The following is a 25,766-nucleotide window of genomic DNA, read 5'->3' as shown; positions in this document are numbered from 1 at the left end:
TGGAGAAAAGGGCATAAAAACTCTTGGAATATTTCATTGGGGAAACAAAGACATGCTCTGATGAAAACGGCACCATTTCATTCACATAAACGTAACGTTCTCCTCTTTAGATCACATCTCTTTATGAGAGTATCAATTCAGAAGACGAAGTGTGCTGGTAAATGATCACGACTTGAGAAAATGAGAGTTTTGCCTACTGATAAAACATCAATTTACCATGTAGGTGTAATGCACAAGGACTCCCTGATGGCGCTCTTGAGCATAACCCTCCAGGAGTGTGAGGAGTCACAAATCTGAATTGCATCATTAACACCAAACATAAAAATCTTTTATCTCTTTCTCCTTGTCCTTAAAGAACATTGTTGATGTTAAACTATCCTCTGTATGATCCTGTACTGCTGATTAAACATGCTTGAGAGGACTTAAGACTGCAGATGAATTAAAAGATGAAAGGGAGAGGTGTCTATCCACAATATCTGCTCTTCCCCCTCCAGCAGCCCACTGCATCCTCTGAGAAGCCAGCAAGCGGCCAGCCAAGGACAGCAGAGATGGCCATTAGTTACAGATCTGACAGCATAGTGACAGAAAATTTTAACTAGTGGCCAGGCATCCTAATAAGCTTATGGAAGCTTGAAAGGAGGACATAATGAGCTGAAAATAAAGGCTAAAATACAAAGGCTGCCTCGCCATTCATCTCATAGGAACAGTTCAGCAACTCAGTCAATAAACATGCGTCTGAGACCTAAAGCAGGGAGAGGATGTTCACAGACCAATTATTTTATGCAGGACTATCAGCTGGTAAAAAAATCTTTACAGTCCCAGGCCCTGTTTCCTCAAAACATCTTGGAGCTAAGATGGTCCTCATGTCCTTGTTGTGAATCCTCTTAGTTATTTACAAAAAGCATCACCAGTAAAGGCACTCTCAAGCTGCTGTCAGACAGAACTGCAGCATTGTTAATTTACAGCTTAGGGTTTGTTTATTACATTTAATGATTGAGCTCAATCATTAGGCTTTTATCAGGACCACTGTGATATTTTCTGTGTGTTTTATACAACATTGAGTGAAGCTCTTTTAGTGCAAACAATAAATAAATAAACAGCCCTATGGGCTATGGTAGGGGAAATGGAAATTACTAGGGATAAGAAGAATGTCTTGAACCTACTTTTCAAGTAAATATTCATAAAATCATTGATTTGCATTAAATGGCCATGAGGTGTGCATGACCACATCTGCCAATTTCCATTGCCATTCTCTTATCCATCAGTTATGAAAAGGGATCCAGAGTAAAGATATTCAACCTTCACAATGAGGACTGGACTTTAACGGACAGAGGTATTAACTAAAGGATTTTGGAAACTTCACCTTAATCCTCATTACTTGTATTTCTCCTTATTTTTCAGTGCAACCTTGATGGAAAGGGCTTTTTGCTCACATATGCCTAAGGTAGTGGCTTCAGTATTATATTAACCCTGTCATGCTAAAGTGCCACCTTTCCTGATCTTTAGTTTTTTGTTTTAAAAGTATTCTCTTCTTTTATTCTTGTGCATTAGCCAGCTATGTTTTTTTAATTAATCAACCATACAATTTGAAGCTGAACTTGGACTTAAGTGCAACATGTAACAACTAATTAGTTTGAAGAACACCAGATTTACTTACACCTCTACCAAGTAACATATAAAATGCTGCGGAAGCTCTGACTGTTGACTTTAAATAGGCTATACTTTAATTTTACAACTACACGATTACAAGTTCTCTCATGCGTTATTTTTCTCATATATGGTTTGTATTTAATGTATCTTTGGTATCTGTTATGGTTTACATAAAGACAGGAGAGTTGTTTGGATACAGATATCAGTAGTGGAAATGCCCTCCATACTATGGAAAATACATAACGGTCTTGGCAAGTATGCAGATCTCTGCACCGAGCCAATACCACATAATTTATTAATAAACTTTACAGTTTCACATCTGGATAAAACAGAAGTTTTCCTGGAAATCCAATTTTTCTTTGCTTACACAGGAAGTTGCGCTGTGCAGCCACTTGCAACTACTGTTTAAAAGCAGCAAAGAAGAATTGATTTCTAGTAAATAGTGTAACGTTAGCTGTGAGCAAAAGGGTCAGTTATTTGGCAACATATAACTCTGGAAAGTGTACAGCATGCAAGGCCTTAATTTCGAGTGGCGGCACTAGTGTAAGGACAACTAATGTCAGAATTGTTATTTATCCCTAAATTTATTTAACTCTTTATTTTATTATGATTGACTGTTATATTAGATAATAAAAATATTCGATAGCATTCGTGTATTTGTTAATGTTTTACACGAGGTTTATCCTGAGCCATGTCATACAGCAATGATAGCAATCATATCAGGGCTGTACAGGATTAGCAGTATACAGCTCTTAAAAAAACTTTCATGCAACGGTATGGTATACAAAATGGTATCAGAACATCTCTCAAAGAAAGACAGCCAAAGCAAAAATGCTGTCCTTGTGTAATTTCTCTTAAGTGATGTTTTTAGAAACGCATGTAAAAATTTAACAGGTGTCCATAGAAACGCTCTTAGAAAATAGTCTTTATTTTGGCTGGGTGACCTTGCTTCTCTGCACTTTGCAAATGTTAGGAAAAATAAAATGTTCTGCAGCATAGACCCAAAGAAAAACTAAACAGAGTCACAGTCAAATAGCACAGCAGCTGCATCTTATGTTCTTGTACTTCAACAAGCCACTGTGTACAGTAGGTCAGTTTTACCACTACCTACATCAGTCACAGGACAGTGATCAGTCACAAAGTACTGACCTCCCTGTTCTTTCGAGTGAGCTTAAGTTTTGTAGCAGACCTCTTATATCTGGATTTCAAGCGCTGCAGGTTAAAAAACAAAACATCAGACATTTTAGTTTTTTTAACAGGCATTTAGTTTCACCTCTGAAATGTAAGCGCTATTTTTGCACATTTTTATTCTCAATTTCTCCCAGCCACGGAAGAAAATGGATAACCATTTTGATGAAAAATAAACGTAATATTCCAGCGTTTGCCCATCTCTCACGCCACATACAGCATAGCGCGAGCCTGGGGCTACAACACTGACTGTGCTGCATGTTCAGGGCACACATTACATGGCTGGCCCTGCGTACATTTATATCCATGACTGAAGTGTATGTGCCCTGCCGCAGCTGGATCCTACATAATTCATGATGTGTCAGAGTTCTCCACTAGCTGGTGTCTGTCTGTCAGCACTGTGTGTCCCCTGTCCCTCCCCATCCATTCCTCCTGAATGGTAATGACAAGTAAGCACGTGCACACGCAGTCACAAAAAGACCATAACACAAACAGAGTCGCAGACGCACAGAAAACACACAGCACATTACCGCACATCCTCGTACTTGTACAATTACACACGGCCAGACACAAAAAATTACAAGTGCGCACACCTCAACACACTGAAAAACTCTGATCTGAAATGGGCGCGAGGTTGACAATCCGCAAACTGTTAGCATCTTTTCATGCGCAAATGTGTGTGTGCATGCTCAGAGGTGCACGCGCGTATCCGCACTGCCTTGAAGAGCTCCTGTTCGGTGTCTTATGACAGGCCGTCAGTCTGCCGCTGCAGCAGCAGAAGTGCTGGAGCCCCTGGGGAGGCCTCTAAAAGCTCACAGGGTTCTGGGGGTGGGGAGCCCAGACTTAGTGAAAGCTTTTCCATGTTCATCCACCGAGCACTGCTTCTCCTCCTCCTGCAGCACAGACTCCACCAGCCTCATTCCGCATCCAAATGCAGAGAAAACTCACTAACCCCTACCCTCTTACCACTCATCTCCCTCCTTCCATTTCCCATTCCATCGCTGCATCTGTCAGTTTTTCCCAACATCTCTGTATCTTCCTTTCCACTTCACCTCCTCTCACCCCCCTCCCAGTCGTTATCTCTCTTTCCTCTCTCTCTTCGAATTTTGGATCTGTCACTCCACCCATACATCTCCATCTTTTCTCCCTAAACCGTTGTCTCACCCCCCTCCCTCCCTGTCCTTTCCATCCTACCCCAACCCCCCATGCCCCAACCATACCAGAGCACCATATTCAACAGTACATTAACCTCCATACATCTTTGTGAGCTTCTCCAGTAGACACTTCCCTCACTGGGAGCTCCTGTCACACTGAGGAAACAGTAAGAAGGGCCCCCGTTTCACACTGAATGACTGGTGAAGTCTCTAAACAGTGCCAGAGGCTTTAGCCCGGTGGCAAGGGACTCTGATGGTGGTCCTGGACTATAGAACCACAAGGAAAAAAAAAAAATGCACAAGGATGCTAGCTGTCACAGAGCTGACTCGGATGAGATTGGGAGGGATTGTGGGAGGAAGGAGAGAGACAGACATGCACACAGCAGCAGCTGTGGTGACAAACATCATGTCGCCTAGGGCATGAGGAGCATGCAAGATTTTTGGCGTGCATGTGAGCGCCGCGTTGTATTTGAGTCCCTGAACCTTGAATTCTAATCAGATTGAATGAAGAACTGAGAGAGAGCCTAAAAACATAGTGATCCCCGAGCCACCAACTGTTCATCCTCTGCTTCTACTCATGGTGTGATTCAGAAACAGACAACTGTATTTATGCTGTTGTTATCAAATCACATCTTAAAGGTTCAGTTAACACAAACTATAATAAAACAGATTTTCTTCCTTACTTCTCATGGTTTCTATCCATGCAGACAGTTTGGTTTCATTTGCCTCCACAAGGCAATGGGAGTCGATGGATTTCTGTTTGCGGTGCCTACAGCACTGAAAAATGACACTTAAAGGAATACTTTGGTAAATTTGCTTTTTGAAGATTGATGCTACTCTCATATCTGTCTGTTAAATATGAAGCTATAGCGAGGAGACATTTGGCTTAGTTTAGCATAGAAACAGGAAGTGGGAAACATGTAGCCTGGTTCTGTGCAAATATGAAAAAAACTGCCTATGAGCACCTCTGACAACAATTAACACACTGTATCTTGTTTGGTTAAGATTCTGGAGAGACTCACAGAATTTCAACAAAATATAAATGCATTTGTTCAAACCTGTGAGCATCATTAACAGAATCTGGTTCAGACATTAGGGTGAAGGCAGAAATGTCAATGACAGATAAAAAGTCTGAACAAATGAAAACAGGCAGAAGCTGGAAGTCGAAAAATGAAAACATTTTTTGCTTATATTGGTTGTATGCACTTTCAGGTAAATCTATATACGGTTTCATGTGGCTGTGAAAATTCTCGTGTGTTATTGAAGCTTGTGCTTTAGTCACTTGTCTGATACTCTGTAACAAAGGCTTTTTAAAGGACCACTGTGGAGGATTTAGGAGGATCTGTTTGCAGAAATTGAATCTAATTTTCATAATTATGTTTCCATTAGTGTATAATCCCCTGAAACTAAGGATCGTTGTGTGTTCATTAGATTAGAACGAGCGCTTCATATCTACATAGGTAGTAGGTCCTATTCCACGGAACCCGCCATATTGCACTGCCATGTTTCTGCAGTAGCCCAGAACAGACAAACTAAACACTGGGGCCTTTCTCATTTTCTTGCACGCTTGCAAAGGGAGGGGTATTGAGTTGCCTGCAATAGGCAACCTTGCCAATAGATGCCACTAGATCCTCAACACACTAGTCTTTTTTTTTTTTTTTTTGTACATTAACGAAACTGTGTCTTTTTAGGGAATTCATTCCCTTTTTTTATGGGCAGAGATATGCACTATTTTAGAAGTAAAACCTTTTCCAAGCGTAAGCTTGATAAGATTGATCTGATGAAAATAGATGTCTGTGAAAAAAAAAGCTTTGTCCTCTTCAAAGAAATGTTTCCTACAAAACAAATTTATTTGTAGATCTGTGCTTTGGAGCTATCCAGTGATGAAAAGAATCATCCTGGACAAAACTTTGGTAGGGATTGTGAGATTTTTCCTTTGATGGACTATTCTGTAACTGTTTTTGAGATGCAGAACACTCACAAAGGAGAGTATTATGAGAGAGGAAGACAGAAAGAAGAAGGCAGGGATTTAAAACACTATAGAAGATAATGAAATGTGTGATTGCCTGGATCGTGGCATTACTAAGGGACGAGGTCCTCAGAACCTTCTCTACCGCAAAATAGGGAGGAGGATAAGTCATTATAGTTTAGGTGTGTTAACACGTTCTCTATAGCTCTCTCTCTCTCTCTCTCTGTCTCTCTCTTTCTCTCACACACACAGACACACACTCTTTCTCTCCTTCCTCAGCATCTCAGAGCAGCACCATGAGGAAATTCATTTAGTTTAAGACAGGCAGTAAAAAGGACGCCTCGTAAAAAAAAAAGGCCCTTTATGTGCAATCAATACAGAGAGGCAGAGAGGCTCAGTTTGCTTCACTCAAACACAAATGCACACACTGAGAGAACTGTGATGACTTGACTTTCTATTAGCTTGGTCGCTTGTCTCCTGAAGGACACTGCATGAAGGGTTGACGCAGGTTGTGGGAAGGGTGTTGCTGCAATAGATTAGATTAGCAATATAGTCTTTCTTGGTTACCTTAAATCACCAGCACTGTAGGGGTAAACACTCTGAGTCTTATCACAGTGTTGTGTCTGATATATTTCTATGCACGAGAGCAAGTAGTAATATGGTCTTTGCTATAAAGACAAGCTGACTTAATACCTGGTTAAGCTCTCATTCCCTATTGGATATTGTGCATTAGGAGTTTGTGCAGGCGTAATTCGGATGTAGCATGGAGCCTATGAGGAGGAATGCCACCCTGATGGATATGGGCTGCGATATGGGGTAATTCTCATACTGCTGCAACTGCAGGTCAATTCCTCCATCGGGCCATTGGAAGAGGTACAAGCTCATTATTCACCATGGCGCACAGGCCTACACAGTCTGACGCACTCACAGACACACATTCAAACACACACACACACACACTCTGAATATAGCAGAGCGCTAAAAACATCTCAGCATTTACAGATCAGCTGTTTCGTCGAGGTCAGAGCAAAGACAGCTCTGCAAAGTAAGAATAATCTCTGCCTTTTTAAACAAGAGCGCAGATATGCCAAGATTACTAAAGGAACAACTTTGATCTCTCCTCCTCTTTCCTTCTGTCCTTTTCCTGTTGGATCTGAAGAACGTAAAACACCCCCTCACTTTGCGTCACCACTTCTTCCTGCTTCTCGTCCCTTCTTAAACATTCAGCTAAAAGTGCTCCTTGAGCTATTTTTGAGCAGAGAAACGTAGGAGGGAAACCAAAATTAACTCTTACCTGTCTCACATCTCTTCCCAGTAAATCCCTGCTGGCAAACACAGTTGTTAGGTGAGACGCAGGTCCCCCCATTCTGGCACAATCCGTCACACATAGCTAGAGGTAGACCAGAAGAGAAGAGCCATTTCTCACTAAGATTAACGAGCATTAACTATGTAATTAGACCAGCAGCAGCATATGTATTTGCATACAGAATAAGAGCTAATTTTGTGATGTGATTCATTTCAGGCTCACACGAAATTATTATGCATGATTAATGTATCTCACCAAGGTTAATTCAGAAATGTTCATTATCCGTAACCAGGCTGTTAGTTAATTTGTCCCCAAAACACAGAGAAGTCACTGAAGTTGACAGAATGCAATGGAAATAAATGTGATAGAACAAAGAATAAGAAGTATTGAAAAACAAAAGAAGTCCTATCCAGTAGGAGTATCACACTGTGCTGTACATTTTATTAAAGGGACAATTCAGTAAAGTTGGGGGGTCTCACAATAGACAAATTTAAAACAGAAAATTGAAGCATCAAAGCATATTCTGATTTTATCCTGACTTTTACTGACTAATTTTGGTCAAGGTCCAAAAATGCTGAATCCTACATTTACCATAATGCAACCACCACCATATTATCACCAGGCCCTTCGCTTGCCTTCTCAAGCCCAACCCTGGATAACCATATTTACATCACAATGACACTCTGGGGGTTATTTTAGAGTTGATTAGTTGATTAATTGATTAGTCGACTGGCAGGCCATCAGTAATAATTATTAATAAAAATAATTGGCAAATATATTATGATCTATTAATTTTTGTTTACAAGTTATATTTAGGAAAGTTATTTCCAAGTTCCAGCTGAGGATTTGTTTCTTTTCTTCATCTTTTCGCAATAAAAATATTGAATAATTTTAGGCTTTGGCTCATCGAAAAGAAGCAATTTGAGGACATCACCTAGGCTTTATGAAATTATCATGGGTATTTTAAACTGTTGTCTAATGTTTTTTAGACTACAAATTTATCAAGAAAATAATTACAAGATTAATTGATAATGAAAATATTACTCGGTTCCAGCTAATTAATTGGATTTTAGAAAGCTCCTCCAGAGCCACATGAGACATTATTAAACTGTTTTCACAGAATTTGTTGTAGTCCCTATGACGAGCGAACTTATCTTTACGAGTAAAACCAGTGCAGTCCCCACTTTAAATAGATTTCTAATCAAGGGATTAATTACAAATAGAAAAGCAAACAGAGAGAAGCACCCATTAAACCTGGGCCACAGAAGGCTTTTCTGTAGGAGCCGCTGAGAATATAACAACAACACAGTTTACATGGTGGTGATGTGGAATCTGGAACCTTAAAAAGTCAAGACATATGAGATGATTTGACTTTGGAGCAGACTAATGAATACACCTGAACAAAAATTTTTAACTGGAACATTTTGCGTGAACATTATTTTTTACAACTTGTTTTTATTTTATTTTCCAAAACAGATTACAGTGTAATATCCATGATGCTCAATGCAAACTGCTCCTTATGTATAAGAGAAGGTGGTCTATTGATGTTTGGTACAAAACCTAAATAAGGAACAACTGCAAATTCTTCTGGATGGATGATTCTAAATAACTTGAGCTGTGTTTCAGGACGGGAACCTCTTTTCTGTCCGATTTTATTTGTACAACTTGGGACAGAAAACAAATGTCCCCCTTTTTCAGTGTAACGTAAGGAAAAGTGTTTCACCACTGCAAAGGTGTTTTTGGTGTCTTGTCCATGTGGGCTGAGCATTTGACACAATAAACAGCAGAATTAACAGAGTAAAGCTTACCTTTGCAGACTGTCCCATTACCAGTGTAGCCGGGCTTACAGGAGCAGCTGTGTCCTCCAACCATGTTGAAGCACAAGGCATTCTCGTCGCAGTTGTGGAGTCCACTGAGGCACTCGTCATGCTCTGAGGAAGGTAAGGTAAATTTAAGGGCCTTTTGAAACAATAGCTACAAAGTGCTGTCCAATAAAAACAGGGGAGAAAATAGAAGTAGAATAGAAATTTTAAAACAGAAAATAACCATGTAGAACATTTAAAAGACTAAAACTGCATCAAAGCAAACACACGTTACAAACCTTTGTAAGTACTTATAGATGCAAGTACGTTTTTAACGTCTTAAAACTATCCACTGACAAGAGCGTTCCAGAGATTGGGAGCTAAACTGCAAAAGCCCGCGAGTTTTTGGAACAGTCAGAAGGCCTTGGTAGGAAGGCTGAAATATCTCTGCGATCTTGTTGTGGCCAGCAGATACAGTAGCTATGTAAGCTACGCAAGGCAGGGCCAGCCTAGTGCATGTAGTGTTTTATATGTGATTAAGATGATTTCATAATTAATTCTGTTGTCAATGAACAGCCGATGTTGAGAGGCTAGCACTGGTGTAACGTGTGATCTACGTTGTGTCTGGAGCCGGGACAACGAGGTGCAACTCAAAGTGGTGAACAGTGTATCAGTAAGGGAGGAAGCAAAAATATTAGGGATTTTTACCAAATCTTGACAGTGTGAAACAGATTTGATTATCAGCTTCTTCTTTCTTAGTTCAAGAAACAGGGTTGGGTCACTTTCTTTACATGCAACCCAAAGTTCATGTGTTGGCCAACAATGACTCCTAGGTTCTTTGAGGCTTGCTTAACATTTGCTGCCAATGGACTAACACACTGCTGTGTTTTTTGTCAGAAATGCTCCCTGGGGAAATAATAAGGACTTTTGTTTTATCAGGGTAAAGTTGGAGGATGTCATCTGACATGCAGTCATTGATAGCTCTTTCCAGCTGAATGAGAAGCAGAGCTGTGTATTGTCCGCAAAAACAATGAGAAGAAATAGACTTAAAACAGCCAATTAAGGAACCAAGGGGAATCTCATTCAGGGAGAAGAGAACAGGACCAAGGATTGAACCCTGGGGCACACCACAAATGAATGGAGCGGATAGGCACTCCTGTCTGGCAAATAGGAGGCACACCAGTCATGGGTAGTCCCAACCCTATTAAGGATAGGAGAGTGATCCATGGTGTCAAAAGCTGCACTTCGGTCAAGCAGCAACAGCACACTCTTTAGAGGAACAAGACAACCCAACAGGCACTGATCTCAACAAGCTCTTTGGTCATATATGCATTTGAATTATATATCTTTCTGTCTACAAGTGAGAAAAAAGCAGCAGCAACAGTTGGACAGCACACCTGGTCCACACATTTGCTAATCACTGCTACTATCAAGAAAATAACACTTCATCAGAGAGAACTGAATATTTATTTTCCTTATAAATATGACGAATGATCTCTGCCAGCTGGTAGCTTGTTTTACATAGCTGACATAAGATTTCACACTTAAATGACTTGATAGTTAATCAGCTGTGAATATAGTAAAATGACATCACTGACATTTCCATCTCCAATCATGAGCTGACATTGTTTTTGATGCTTTGCGGCACAAAATGAGGGCAGGGACAATCTCAATGATGAATCTGAGCTTTGTAACAACTGAAAATAAACTCATTATTTTGTATTTATACATTACCGACACGGCATCTTGTGTTGCCCTTTGCATTTATAAACCACTGACCTTTAGTTTGAGTGTTTTGGCCAATTGAGTACCAAAAGAAATGCTTTCTGTAAGTTTTACACAAGCATTAACAAAATGTTCCATTAGAACCAGGACTCCCATGCTCTCATCGCTGCTGCTGTGGAGTTAGCGATATGGTGTGTTATGAATCTACAAGCTTGACTAATGGCCATAGCCCATGACGACACACTGTGTCCAACTGGCAAACAAATCTCTTCCCCTGTGTGTGGAGAGCCTCAGGAAAGGACGCTGAGACTGAAGTGGCACAATACAATGCAATAAAAGCCTGGAGGACACGCTACTACACAAATCAAACAGTGCAAGTACAAACACAGTAATGACACCACATGAAAAAAAAAAAAACAGTCAAGTTGAAACAGCTGTAGTGTGAGAAAAGTGTGATAAAGTTTTCACACATACAGTAATTATTTAAAACATATTGATGCCACGGTAAAGTTATTGTACCAGCCACAAACTACTATATATCCCTTTGGGTACATTAAAGGATTAAAGTAAAAGGTGTGAAACAATAACCTAATACATTTTTAATCATACAATACTTACTAATGTTTCTCCATAGACTAATATGAGTGTCTCTAGCACACAAACGGAACCAGCATTGTTTAGTGTCTTTATTTTATTGCTCAGAAAAGAGGTGTGGATGATGACAATAATGGAAAGTAGACCACTACAGGCAACTACAGCTCAATAAAACTCCAGTTTTGATGTGTCTACTTGTCATAATATGGCCCACATCTTGTGTTACCTTCATAAGACACAAGTATAAGTAATAGCTGCTATAAGAAATTTCATACTTGATCATTATGTCTTACATGGAAGAAAACACAGTTTATAAACAGGCCCCTTTGGAAATTAAATCCTGTTAATGAGCCAATTTGAAGCTGCAGAGATGTTTCCTTATTTTTACGATGATATCACACCCACTGGTTCTACTTCATATTTTATTGTCAAGACGCTGTGAGCTCAGATTAATGTGATGTGATCTCACTGGAGATTGCTGCATCTTGCTTTTCTGGATCTGAAATAACGCTATGTTTAGCTCTCAAGAAGGTGCATCAGTAGTTTATAGTCTGAAGCTCTATTTCAGCTGTTCCCACATTTTTAGCCCAGTTTCACTGTTGTGCGTCAAAACTTGCAAACCAACCTTTTGCACTGGTGATAAATGTTTACCCTCCTTAAACCCGAGGCCATCAGACTGTGCTGATTTATCGAACCCTTCAAGCCTTTTCCTCTGGGGCCTCCACCATGTTTGTTTACACAGTGAGATGTTTCTTATGTTTTTATTCTTAATCCCTGCTGCATCCAAGGCACTGCAAACGCAATGGAAAATATCTGATGCTGGCTCAAGACTTCAACACAACAGAATTACCCGCCCTTCATCTGCCCCTGAACACAAAGGCAGATCTTTATCCCTCTGAGACACACAAAAGAAGAATACTTATCGCAGTTTCAAAATCAAATTTTAGCGATCCACATAAATATTGCTTTCTGATAAGAGCTAGTTTACTGGGCACTACATCAGCTGCAGTGTGGAAAACTTTCTGGACTTGTTTTAACCTTCTGAAATCCTCTTTTCTTTATTTCAAAGCCCTGCATCCAGTCATGCTACAAAAGGATGCAAAACAGAAACCAATTTTGAAAGATCCGTCTTTTGGCGAGATAGTTCTCTCTGCAACTGCAGTATTTTAAAACATTTAGTATTTTTTGTATTATCATGTGTTTAAAGTGCAGAGAGAACTTCAGAGGGTGCTGAAAGGACACAGAGCCTGCTGAATACCTCTCAAAAAGGTTAAGACCCTTGAAAAAAACAAAGACAAAGACTTAAGTGCTACTCTGGGGGCAACAGTTTGGACTTTTGAACACTTGTTTTGTGAATTTCTGCATGGGCCACACTGCGCCTGGTGGGGAACGGAGATAGATCTATTTCTCTCAGCTGTTCAGATGTTAAGCAGCTCTCCAGAGCATTCCTCACCAATAGAAATACAATATTTTTTGTGTATGACCCACTCATAGGTATTTTTCCCACAACATGGAGCATTTGAAATGCATGCCGTTGTAAGAGACAGTGAGATCTGAGGACTGAAAGATGGCACCTGAAGAGTGAGAGGATCAGAAATCTGAATGCTTGTTGCAGGAGACCTGAGCCGCATCATCCATTTTCCTGCCATCATCCAATCCATTATATCTCCTGAACAGACCGTGGGCTCATCCAAATTGAAAGTGACATTGTGATGAGCTCCTCCACCGAGAGTATGATGTATGTGTGCATGTGTGCGTGAGACGGGTTGAAGGGCACTTAGGAGGGCTCGCTGCTCTGCTCTCTTATTGCTGCATCACACACGCACACACACTCACCTGCTGTTAGGCAGAATTAAAGTCTGCTCATAGGCATATAAAAACAGTAACAGGAACACAGGAGTGACGAAAGAGAATAAGGTGTGTTTTTTTTCTTTCTTTTTTTCCCAAGGTCACATCTGCTAGAGCAGGAAACAGCCAGCCGCCAATCTGACCAGACAGGACAAGCCATGCGGTGCTGTCCCTGTGTGTGTGTGTGTGTGTGTGTGTGTGTGCAGAGTGTGTATTATCACTGTGACCTCTAAGTTTAGCAGTGGTTACTTGTAATTTTGTTTATTTTGGAATTAAGACTTATTACACTCCTGCACTTAATGTAAGCGACTCTAAATTTAATCACCATCTAAATCCCTAAAATGTTGTGTGTGTGTGTGTGTGTGTGTGTGTGTGTGTGTGTGTGTTAGCACGACAGAGGTATTTCCTCGCTGACTGCTTCTGCTCAGGCTGCAGACAGATAAGCAATCAATTATGTAGAGCCTGTCACCAGGGATCTCGCTCTCTCTCTCTCTCTCTCTCTCTCTCTCTCTCTAGCTGTCCGTTTCTTCTCCTGCTTGACTCCCTCCACCTTCTGCCTAAACAACACCAGCCTCAGCGAAGCCTGAGCTCAGTCTGCTTTCCTCAAAATATTGTAGCCAAAACTGGAAATTTACAATTACAGGCCTTTGAGAGGACAGTGATTTCTTATGATACATATGTAAGGACAAAGAAAAAACTCTTTGGCCTCTTCTACAACCCATAATACCATACCATAAAACCACTGAAGGTACATGACATTCTGATTATATGGCTGGATGTTTTCTTCTGTTTAGTTAAAGCCAGTATGACTAGTTTCATTATACTTCGAAGGTTGCTTTAAACTGTAGATACATCTTCTCAAAGCCTTACATGCACATTATTAACACATTAAATTGGATTTATCCAGTTTATATAACAAACAAAACTATTGCTCACAAGAACAGCAGCCTGTTAGCATCTATGCTGATTGTACTTTGTGAGCCAAAAGTTGGATTGCTTTGTTTCACTTGGAAAACAGGAGAAATGATAATGTTGCACAAACATGAGGGCAGTAGTAGAGGAGTAAGATTTGTAGAATAATATCTTTCACTGTTCAAGTTTCATTGAAGCAAAGGAGAGCTTCTGTCTAAGTCCTCTGACATACAGCAACAGAAACAATTGTTCATTTTTGAGATTTTTGATTAATAAAGAGTCATTATTTAAAGATGACAGTTACTATGACATCAATATGAAACTTAAATGTACCATGTGGCATTTTTGACCAACACTACGAAACATTTTTTTTCAGTGTTGGACCTCAAGCATACACACTGCTTTGGGAATTAACACTGAATGTAAACTTAACTTTTAAAACTCCATAGGGCACCTTTGAAAATGCCGAATACATAGCACCATTAGTTTTCCCATCATCAGAAATAAAACTAATAAAAACTAATACCATTACTAAGTACTACTACAAAGTACAACCATATAGGTAGTTTTTTTCAACCATCTGATACAACCCATAGGAGTTTCTCCTGAGATAGCACCCATATGTTGGCAGGTGTACCAGATCTTGGTTGTCATGGTTACAATAATAAACGCGCAGACTGTACAGAGAGTGGCTTTAGGAAAAGATGGTGATTTGATACTTCCTCAACATTGGACAATCTTTGTTGTCATGGCTACCATAATAACAATATGGTTAAGTCTGTTGAACGGCCATGGATAATAGAAGCAACATAAACTGCTCCTTTCACAAGGGAATCGAACTCCACTCTCTGTGTCACATTCCTCTGTTTTGTTGACCCGTCCATCCACCCCAACCTCCTCCTGACACGGACTTTGCTGCTCTTTACATCACTGCACATTTCCCTTCACTTGTCTCATAATTACTACAGCTGCTAGATGTCCCTTAGCAACATAATGTAACTATGGGCCACAATAACCTGCTGCACAAACGACTAATGGGCTTGTTTTTTTTTTTGATGAGAGGACAGTCTCCAATATTCAAGCAGAGTTCTTGGACGTCATGGAAAAATAGGCAAAAACGAACCCCTCCTCCCTCCCAGATACCAGACCCTTTGAGCCATCAGAGTGAAAGTCATCTTTCCTGATCTCTGTTGCTGACGAACCCCCTGCTCCACCTCTGGCCCTTGTCCATCTCTGCTTTCCCCTCTCCGCCCAGCCCTCCTTCCGTTCTTCTGCCTCAGGGGTCCAGGTCTGGTTATCACAGGATTAGAATGAGGACACACACCCTGCACACACACCTCGGGCACAAGCGCAGGCATGCACATGTACACCTAGCATACACACACACCTCAGGACAGCCTTCTTTAATAACATTCAAAGGGAGAGCACAACCAATCCGCTACCTTTCATGGATTAGCTTCTAATCTCACAGAGCGAGGAGCACCTCGGGCACTTTGGGGAAAAGACGAAGAGTAGAGGGGATGAAAAGAGGAGGAATCTCGACCTTCAAGATCAAGGAAAAAATGCTACTCAAAGAAAGGGGCAAAAGAAAGTTGGGGATGTTTCTTTCGCTAAAGGCTCCACTGGATACGGAGCCTGGGCCGTGTCGAGACATTTGATTGTACATATTTCATTTAAACAAGTACACAGAGTCCACATGTTCCAGTCTACCACCAGCTGGGATCTGAACCTGCAACCTCCCTCTCTGCAGGTGGGCTCCATGTAAAATGCAGACTTCTGTCTGAGCTTGCTGACCCCCTGACAGGCTGAGTAGGAATATAACCAGGGCTCCATGCGGTTTCACCCAGGCTTAAATCTGCAGATCAGTCCTTTAATCCACTATTCTGCACATAAACACTGAGCCATGAAATGAACTACAGTCAACTTAATCCTCTTTACCAGGCAGACTGGTTCACATACAACACAGTAATACATGTGGAAATATGGCTATCAATACCAGGACAGCGTTTCTGCTGAGTTTGCGATTTGTTAATTGGTGAAAGCCATTGAGTATGATAAAGACGCTGTATATCATACAAATGTAGAATGTCAATAGTTACTGAAGGGGGGCGGGGCAGTTTAATATTTCCTTCCACCGCTTTAATATTTCTTCTGAGGGCAACTTAGAGGAATCAGCGCTCCCTGTGGACCCTTTCCAAACACAAGCAGATGTTCAATCGCTATTAATAAGCAATAGATTCCTGCAGCTAGTAGGTTAGCATCTTGCCATTTTTATTGTCAATTACTGCCCCAAGGACTACATAGGGGACACTAAACTCACCACATCAACATGTATAAGGAGAGGCACCCTGTGGTGTTCACCAGCTGTCATTACATTTTTCATTCAAGGACTCTGAGTGTTGTTGTTGACAGCCAATTTGACCATAATTCATCTTTCTCAGATTGGCTAAGAGGTGAGATGTGCCTATAGTTGTGATTGTGTTCTTTCTCATGGCGAATGTGTCAGGGCTGATAGTCAAGTAACTCAGTGGGGAGATTATGACGGTAATTTGACAGAAGCAGGGAAAAAGTCATTACATCGAGTCTCTGCATAAGCCTCGGTTTAATCACACAAATTGACTTTTATAAGGAGACGCATAGTTGTGCATTCCACTACAGCGACTCTGAGGCATTTTAATAGGAAACTACATAAAATATAGTGACACAATTTAATCCACTGGGTATTAATCTTCATTGTGAATCTGGGGAGTGAGCACACAGTGGAAGAAAGACAAATGAGTAAAACTATGACACTCGCCCTGCAGCTCAGAAGATTAGAGAAAACACACTGACTGAAATCACATAAGGTGCAGTGGCTGTCTAAAGACAATATGAAAAAGGACTGAGTAAGCAGTGAGGTTTCTTTCTCTAAATAAATCACATGAGCACAAGAAAAGAGATGAATGTGCATTTGTTACTCCCTTAAACACCATTCATCAATCTCTACTCTAACTTGTTATGTATTTCAGAAGCCTGCTCATGAGAACATACAAAGTCACAAATCCTCAACTTTGCTCTATTATTTCCTGATTTCCATTGACAAATGAAAAGAGAAACTCCACAGAGGGCCCAGCTGGAGCAGGAAATGGGACTTTTCACCAGGTGCTCCATGTGTTGTTGAGCCTTAAGGCTCTAATTCAAACTCCAATGGCACTGCAGGAAAGCTGCGGGCTTCCATCGTCTGGCGTAGTGCGCAGGCAGCAGCCAGCCCCTCCACTCTGCTGCCGCTGAGTTAGTTTGCATTGGTGCAAATTGCTTTTTTAATTACAGACACGGAGGAAATGCAGCACGTTGCCGCCTCTTCGGAGATGATGCACACAGGGAGCTACTTAGCATCATGTTTCACAAGCTGCAAACAACTTGTGAGGAGTGAGGCGGATCTGCCGCTCATCACTGTGGAGTGACATTGTGTAATTCTAGACGAAGGACAGGGACTTTTCATTATGGAAGGATTACTGACTCAGATTTTACTCATGTTTTATTCTATGTATGGTTCTGGATTTGGCAGAAAGCCATGATTTTAAATAGAAACAAAGGTGGGCCTCACGACAGACCTTATAATGTCTTTGTGTTTCTGCAGCATTCTTTACTCCTGACATTAAAATACATCTAAAAGACAGATTTTTGTTTCTCCCTTTGCCCAATAAATCCTGACATCGATCATGACTGACACAGAAGCAACTGCCTGTTTTCTGTTTGTTCTCATTCGATTCCCGTGTAAACATTTATTTTTGCTTACATGGCTCCAGGATTTGGAAAAGATTGGACCTGGATGATATAGAAAAAAAAAACATACCAGCTGACGTCAATAGAGATCCAAAAATAAATTAAACCAAAATCAGCATTTCTGTTGGACTTAAAGAGTCCTTTCAGTTTTGACTGTGAGAATCCACAAAAATCTCACACACTGTAAATGTTCAACAGGTGAAATTCGGGCCTACATGAATTTTACCAGACAATGGTCTGAGAACTGAAAGGTAAATAAAGTCAGCACGAGGGATCGTCAGAGATTTCTTGGTTCTTTCACAGTCAGTTTTTGATCCAACGTATCTTTCCATAAGACTTTGTGGTGAGAAACAACTTTGTAGCATCTGATTTCCTCAAGCTATAAAATTCCCATGTATCAGCTTCAGAACCTGAAAAATATCCAAAAATTGTATAATTTATGATTTATGAACCAAAATATTCAAGTTTCCAATCTGGTCGGGGACGTTCGCTGCAACTTCTCCCTTATTCCCTGTCATCTCTGATTAAGGCATAAAATACCCCAAATCATTTTTATATGTTATCATTGGTTTTGTGTTAGACTTAAAGTAGCCTAGACTGCTTTGGGTCGTTGGGTCAATTTACTTTTTACAACAGATCTTTAGGTGTGAAGCTGATGTGACTGTTGGTTTTGTCGCTGCCGGCTGAAGTTTCCTCTGAAGCAGTGCTCATCTCTCCCATCTATCCATCTTTCAATCAAAAAACAACAATCATGTGTGTTAAGTGAACTCAACCCACCCCTGTTATGCCTATTTTTGGTAAGTGGGCTGTCTGTTTCTAAAAGACAGCCATATGATTGGTTAGAAGCAGCTTTGTCTATCCTATTGACAGTTAATCAAATTTACTCATTTTTCTTATCAACACAGTGTTTCTATTGAGGTGTCAGCCCAGCCCTATACATTTCACAAAATGGAAGCATAGCTGCCATTTTTAATGCATCAATACACAAACTGCTTGCTGTGTGCTTTTGCATACAGTCTGATCAATCATGATGATGTAGCGGAGGTCTATTTCTCTTATATGTCCTGAAGTTTGTCTTATCTACTGACAAACTATAGTGGAGGAAGCTGTTAGGAACATGTAGGGCTACAGCCACAATCACCTAAACACAGACGGAGAACAAAGAAAGTGAATCATCCGCAGTCTTTCTCTCAGATTGATTTGGTTTGCTTTTGAAATTGACTTTGGTTTCAACTTTGATCAGGAACAAATGGGCCTGCTGCCTCCACTCACAGTCTCTCTGTTTCTCAGGTTCTCAGTGACTTTCCTCCTCCTTATCACACACACGCGCGCAGATTCGCACAGCAGACGAAGACTGTACACACACACTCACACAGTCGCACACACACAAACAAGGCAGAGAGTCCACAGACACTCTGACACTTCCAAAAAAAAGGCCTGAAGTTAATCTATATTGTTTTTTTTTTGTTCAAAGTGAAGTTTTCAAAGGATAAAAGTCTTTACATGATCTATGGGAATCTCTTTTTTAAAAGCTCAGAGTTTCAAATATGTCAAATACCAAACAACTAACTTGTCTCACAGTATAATAGAGTGTAGAGATGTTTATCAATTAAATATGTGCAATTACGGAGTTTGTGCTTTAACAAAGCACAGACAGATATGCTCTGTAATCTGCACAAATCCAATCCAAAAGTGATTTGACAGCTAACTGCTAGCTTTGCTGAATCATAAGACTTGTATTGATTTGTGTGTGTGTGTGTGCGTGTGTATGTGTGTTTTGTTTTGTTTTAATGTGGCGCTCGTAATCAGAGGAAAACCAATCAAACTCTGACATTCATCTGTATGCATATTAAATGAACAGACCAAGCTTAATTGCAGGGTGACAGGTTCATAGACGAGTGTGTCTAACCAGGCGCCGTCTGGAATATGACAGATAAAAAAAAAAAAAAGGGAGGAGAGGAGGTGTAGTGCATGGCTAAGGTTTACAGTGTGTTTCACAGGTGTTCGATAACTACAGCAGGGTCCAAACGTCTGAGGCTCAGGCTTCAGGACCCCTACTGTATGTCTCCCCGTCAAAACATGGTTTCCTATTACACTGCTTCCTTATTCTGTCTCACACTACACTCTGACACTGATAACTCCTAATATTTATATCTGAATGTCTGGCTGCCTCTTCCTCTCTCCCCGTCTCTGGAAGTCTGTGCGTCTCCTGGCAGCAGAATTTATCATCACGAAATCAAATATCATCCTCCAGTGTATGACTAAAGATGCAAATTAAATCATTTCTAACTGGCAATAACTTACTGTCATTATATAAAATGCTTCTCCTTAAAAGCTCCTGTGGTAGATACCTGCAGTTAAGACATACCCCCCCACCCCCCCGGTCGAATCTCCTTATCGCTACGTGGCTCTCCTCATCTCCGCACCCATACAACGACAAAATATAATCCTCATTTGCACTACTTCAAGTCTGTTAGCAAACCTCCACACAAAATGGCTGCTCTGGAAGCTGACTCCACTTGACTCCAGCCTGTCAAAAGGCCAGCAGAGCCAGAGCTCACCTGTGCAGGAATAGTCATCGATCCTGATGTAGCCCGTATGGCAGATGCACATGAAGGAGCCGGGGGTGTTAACGCACATGGTGTTCTCCCTGCAGTAGTGCTTCCCTTCAGCGCACTCATCAATATCTGAGGAGAGAGAGGGAGAGAGAGGGGAGAACAAAGCCCGGGTTAGATGTGGATTGCTGTCACGCCGTTTTCCGTCAAGCGGCATCAAATTATCTGCAAGTGAACCTGTAAATGCACATTTTCACAATCATTTTCTGAATCAAGTTCCTCTTATTAAAAGGTCAATATATAGTCAATTATGTCACGGAGATTAACGGACCTTCAAACGAAAATTACAAAAACATCTGGTGGTAGATTATCGACACCCTCTTGTGGTGCAGATCAAATATAATCTTATCATTTTTAAATCAATTTTCTGCATGGACAACTCAACCCTTAGACCTCAAGTTCAAGAAACATCTATTTAGATTTGCTGGTTATTTGCTCAGACCCCTGTAGCTGAGTGACGTTCAATGGCTTCATCAGTTTTCCCTCTTAAAATCAGTTGCATATTATATTATTCAATGTGAAAGCTTTTATTTACTTCTGAAGTGGATGTTTTTTTAAAAAATATATTTTCTGCAGCATCTTTGAGCACCTGTGGTGGAAGGAGTGTTATCTAAGCCTTCTAACCAAATCTGTGAAAAGTACATCACATGATGTTTTTCCTATTTCAGTGGAGAGAGGAGTGTGAGTCCAGCAGAGCTGCTGTGGCCGAAGAGTTTGCGCTGACTTCGGATGAATAAAGAACAGAGAGCACAGAAATATTTGAAAAGGTGCAACAGCCAGAGAGAAAGAAAAGAGAGGAGGGAGCGGAGTTAATTACATGTACAAAAAAAAAAAAAAGAGCCATAATTTGTTTACACACGGGGTGTGTTGTCACAAATATTAGGCTGATTTATCATATTTGTTGATGCACATATTTGTCAGCGCTGCATCAGCTCACCTTTTTATCATACAAATAAATGACCTGACCGCGCTGTCTTGTTGTCTTGTCTCCTTCTATAAAGTTGCTGTTGAGCTTCCTGAATTCATCAAAGATGTTGGAGCTATAATTGACTTTGGCTTTCATTAATTTCTAATTATGGATGAGGCAACATGAATGCTGGATGTGGTAACTGCTCTGCTGATCTCTTGAGGAAAAAAAAACAAACTCTTTTTGACTGATTTTTTTTTAAGTCCGCCAAACTGAACAGCAAAACACGTTTTTTTGTGTGTGGCCTTTAGAATGACACACAGGAACATTTTTTGATCCAATGCCCCCATACAAGTGCTTGTTGAAAAAGAAATCTGTTTAATGACTTAACACACAATGGTTAAGGTTTAACTGACACATTTGTTCTTCTTGGGAGGACAGGTTCGATTTTTATTGAGGAAGAAGCACCTTTACAGCACTGTTATCCCCACTACTAAACTGCGGCCTATTTTGGGTGTCTCCCCCATTCTGGGAACCACCTTATACAGTTCTTGTTGCAGAAGGTTCCTAAAGGCTCCTGTGCAGCTGGAGGGAAAGGGCCATTTGTCTTCATCAGTGGGAGACAGAGGTCGAAATGCGGAGGGTCCATGAGAGGTGGGCACTGAAGCACTTAAGGCTTCACCACTCGATTTTCAATCTATTTAAAGTAAAGCACTCCACATAGTGGCTTAGCTGCTTTTCTCCAGACTACTACTGGCCATTCAGTTAATCTCTGTGCTTTGAGCATACTTTAAATGTTGTATGGTGTGAACAGATAGTGAAGGGTAAGAATTATGCTACTAGAAGAGTTCATTTAAAAAGTCTCTGAACACAAGCATGGGTTTTAATCATTCTTGGGAAGAGCTGTGCTGGGCGCTAACTTAAAACTTGAACTGAAAATACAGATAACAATGATAAAGGTGTGTGCTTTCCCCATCTTGCAACAGGGGAGTGAAGGAGATGTGGAGAAGCACAGCCTACACATATCCGCACAGTCCTAATAGAAGAAGTCTAATCAGGCACCTGTGTGGGTAAACCATGGGTGGTAAGCCCTTTAACTGACCTCTTAAAGATGATTTGTGTATTCTGAATTTCTGAAGAGCCCATGAACAGTATGTTCCACATTAAGCCCTACACACTGGTGGTTTCCTTTACTGGAATAAAGCCTGTCTTAAGGAAAAGAAGATTATCTTATAGTCAACCATCATGTCAGTGCTTGACCGTGGAGATATCTCGGATTCTCATGCTGCATGCTTTACCTTAAAACCACCTGATGCAGTTTCTCATTGTTGCTGTGCACTCCAGGGACAGATAACATACTCATCTCTGTCAACTATATGAAAATGTAGGCTGGTCCTCTCTAGCAAAAAGCATTCCCTCATTTCTATTCATAAACGATCACCTCTAAAAGCTGCCACAGAATATATCACTTCACTTCTCAAATTTAAAACAGCTGCTCAGCAGACCAGATCTTAGTCCTCCATGTACCCCTCATGTAAATACTGAACTAAGGAAGACTGCTGTTAGGATATATATATAAAAATGTCTCATCCTAATGGCTAATTTTAAAAAATTATCTTTTAATCTATTTAAAATCTATTTAGCTTGTTTTTGATCTGTCTCTGATGTTGCATGTGCTTTTATTATGTCTGGCTATGTTTTTTTCTTTTTCTTTCGTTTTTGTCTCTTGCTGTACAGAGGCCTGTACAATGAAGCCTGATCTGGGGTTTAGGAGGTAACTTCAGGTTTAACCCTGGGTCTTCAGGGTTGCTTCGATGGTGGTTCATTTCTTACTGGGGTAAATCACCATGGTTACTTCTGCTGAACTCCTGACTCCAAAGTTAACCTGCTCCGGAGCAGGAAGTATCACATCAAAACCAGTCAACAGAAAAACTACTGACCAATCAGATTACTGGAGTCATATCATTCTTACAGGATCCTGATAGGAAAAAAATAGTTTTTGCTGTTTGAGTCTTTCCATATGTCCACTCTGGTTTTAAAACAGAGCGTCCAATAAACAGAGGAGAGTTTATCACATTAAATAACTAGCCTATAAAATAACTATTATAGCTTCATTTTAATTGAACAAAGATTCTTTGATTCCAGACAGGATTCCTGACAGTGTTGATGCTTTTAATCTTACTCCATCACTGCAGCTCAGAATAACACAAGGAGACTTTGTAATGATAACTGGAAATAAAAACTAAACCCTCTGATGTCTTTTATTAGAAAAATTATACACACTCACTCACTAAATATCTCCCATGATTATAAAGGATCATTTCAGTCGGATTGACCTCACCACCTCACAAACAGTCTGACATTACCTTAACTTTTTTCTTAAAAACGTTTCAACATTTTTTTTTCATTTCATCTCATATCATTAAGTGCTATGTTAGTGGTTCTGATTATGTTGCTTATAATTAAAAACTCCGCCTCTTTCACATGAACTCGTTCGTAGCTGGATGGGAAACCACAGAGATGACTGAGGCAGCTGATAACCAGCCTCGTACTACAGGGCATTCAGGATGGCCAATGTTAGGCTCCGTGAAGCTAAATCATTGAGGTTAAAAAACTAAAAATCAAACTAGCTTCCTTGTATAGAATTGAAGGTTGTCTGTCTTTTTCCAGCTGTAAAACTATTGTGTAGTCAACCTTCAAGTCCGTCCTTGAATGTGGAGATAATTCTGTATTGTCATGCCGCTCCATCAACACTGCAGCAGTTAAACCCTGTGTATCGTAGCGCACTACGCTTTATCACAAATACCATACTCATCATTGTTCTCTGTATTGTATCGTGGGTTGGACCTCTCTAAAGTCAATAAGAAACGGGCATCTCAAGCCATCAATTTATAAAGCTACAGTGTTAAAGTGTCCAAACTACCTCCCATCTCTCCTCTTATTCAAAGATACTGCCGCACACTAATATTGACAGAACTAGTTAGAGTTCTATGCACCCTTTTAAATGGAATGAGCTGCAAACCGCCCTCCAACTAGAGTCTCACATTTCCCTTGGAGATTTTAAAGCTTTGTAATTTGATGTTTTTCTTGTATTGTGTCGTTGTGTTGTCTTTGTTGTTGTTTGCATCGCAGTGTTTGTTTCTTGTTCTCAGGTCTCTCTTGAAAAAGAGATCTTAATATTAATGAAACAGCCTGATTTGACAATAAAATAAATAAATAAATGATGAAAAGATATCCTGGCTATGTGAAATACAACTTAAGTGCTTTGTGACCCAGTGAATAGAGGGCCTGTTCTGGTCTTACATTCTTAAATTTCCTTGTGTGGGATTGATTAAGTTTATTTACCAGCTCTGCCCAACTTCCAACCTGTGCATCGTCTAATTAGCCAGAATAAGTGAAAACACCCGTGTGGGTCTGCAGAGCCACACTGGGCACTGGCTGTGTAATGTGTGTGCAAGAGTTATTAGCTGTGCCAGAATACATAACCAGCTCCTCAGCTTTATGCACACTTAGTCACTTTTAGCTTACTGCTGTGCTTATTTTGCCAAGCACATACTGTAAAAGGCTGAACCTTACTGTTCCCTCCATATAAAACCTTAGGCAGTCATTTCCAACAAACAAGCTCAGATAAGCAGAGTGTGCCCTAACTGCCTAACATAAAACACCAGAAAGGTGAAGGCGTGCCTGGTGAAGAAACACTGCAGTCCTCTGGGACACAGGAACTGGTGAACCAAAAAAGAGCTAAAAACTGAACAACTCATTCATCAAACAGCCAAAACTTTGACTCCAATGGGATGCCCATGTAGCCTGATAATTAGACCGAACTGCAGTTTCGTTTCACTTCATTCGCTCAGGCAGACATTGTGTTCATGTCAGGTGATTTCTTGTTTTGCTCCAACTAATCAGTGGATAGCGACATATCTCTCCTGCCATTTCCAGTTGCCATGGAAGCTGCAGTAGCAGCTTCTAAGCAATTAACATTTTTCACATTGATCAAAGAAATATGTTGATGTATGAGTTATTATTTCTGTAAGCTGACAAACAACATGTGCAACTGCTTTTCTGTTTATATTTTACATAATTGTAGCTAAATAGATAGCTGGCTATGTAGGAAGGTGACGTCCCAGTTCTCAACAGTGACGCGGCCGTCTGGAACCAGACTAGTGCTCATGTGGCTCTGCTCCATTGGATGTTTGCTGTAAGTAAATAAGTTTTTTGCTAACATGTTAGCATAACAACTTGGGAAACAAACAGTATGTCAGGGCTGTGTCTTCTGTGACTTTGTTTAAGCGGTTTCCTGTTCCCTAGTAATTAAAACTGAGTTAGTGCAG

The 25,766-nt window shown here is 40.5% G+C and overlaps 1 protein-coding gene across 1 annotated transcript in view; it reads right to left on the bottom strand.

Annotated features, from left to right (window-relative positions):
• nell2a (neural EGFL like 2a) overlaps positions 1 to 25,766 on the bottom strand; it is an 83,184-nt gene that overhangs the window by 19,394 nt on the left and 38,024 nt on the right. The window contains exons 13-15 of the mRNA XM_071493850.1: positions 20,475 to 20,600; positions 9,076 to 9,198; positions 7,256 to 7,351 (exon numbers count right to left, since the gene is read on the bottom strand). Coding sequence (XP_071349951.1) covers positions 7,256 to 7,351; positions 9,076 to 9,198; positions 20,475 to 20,600 — 345 coding nt within the window. The remainder of the gene's footprint in view (positions 1 to 7,255; positions 7,352 to 9,075; positions 9,199 to 20,474; positions 20,601 to 25,766) is intronic.

This window comes from Trachinotus anak, unplaced genomic scaffold (assembly GCF_046630095.1).
Source record: "Trachinotus anak isolate AG129_WGS33_773 ecotype Australia unplaced genomic scaffold, CSIRO_AGI_Tana_v1 ptg000002l, whole genome shotgun sequence".
In the NCBI taxonomy this organism is placed as follows: Eukaryota; Metazoa; Chordata; class Actinopteri; order Carangiformes; family Carangidae; genus Trachinotus; species Trachinotus anak.
This window is presented reverse-complemented; position numbering and strand designations above follow the sequence as displayed.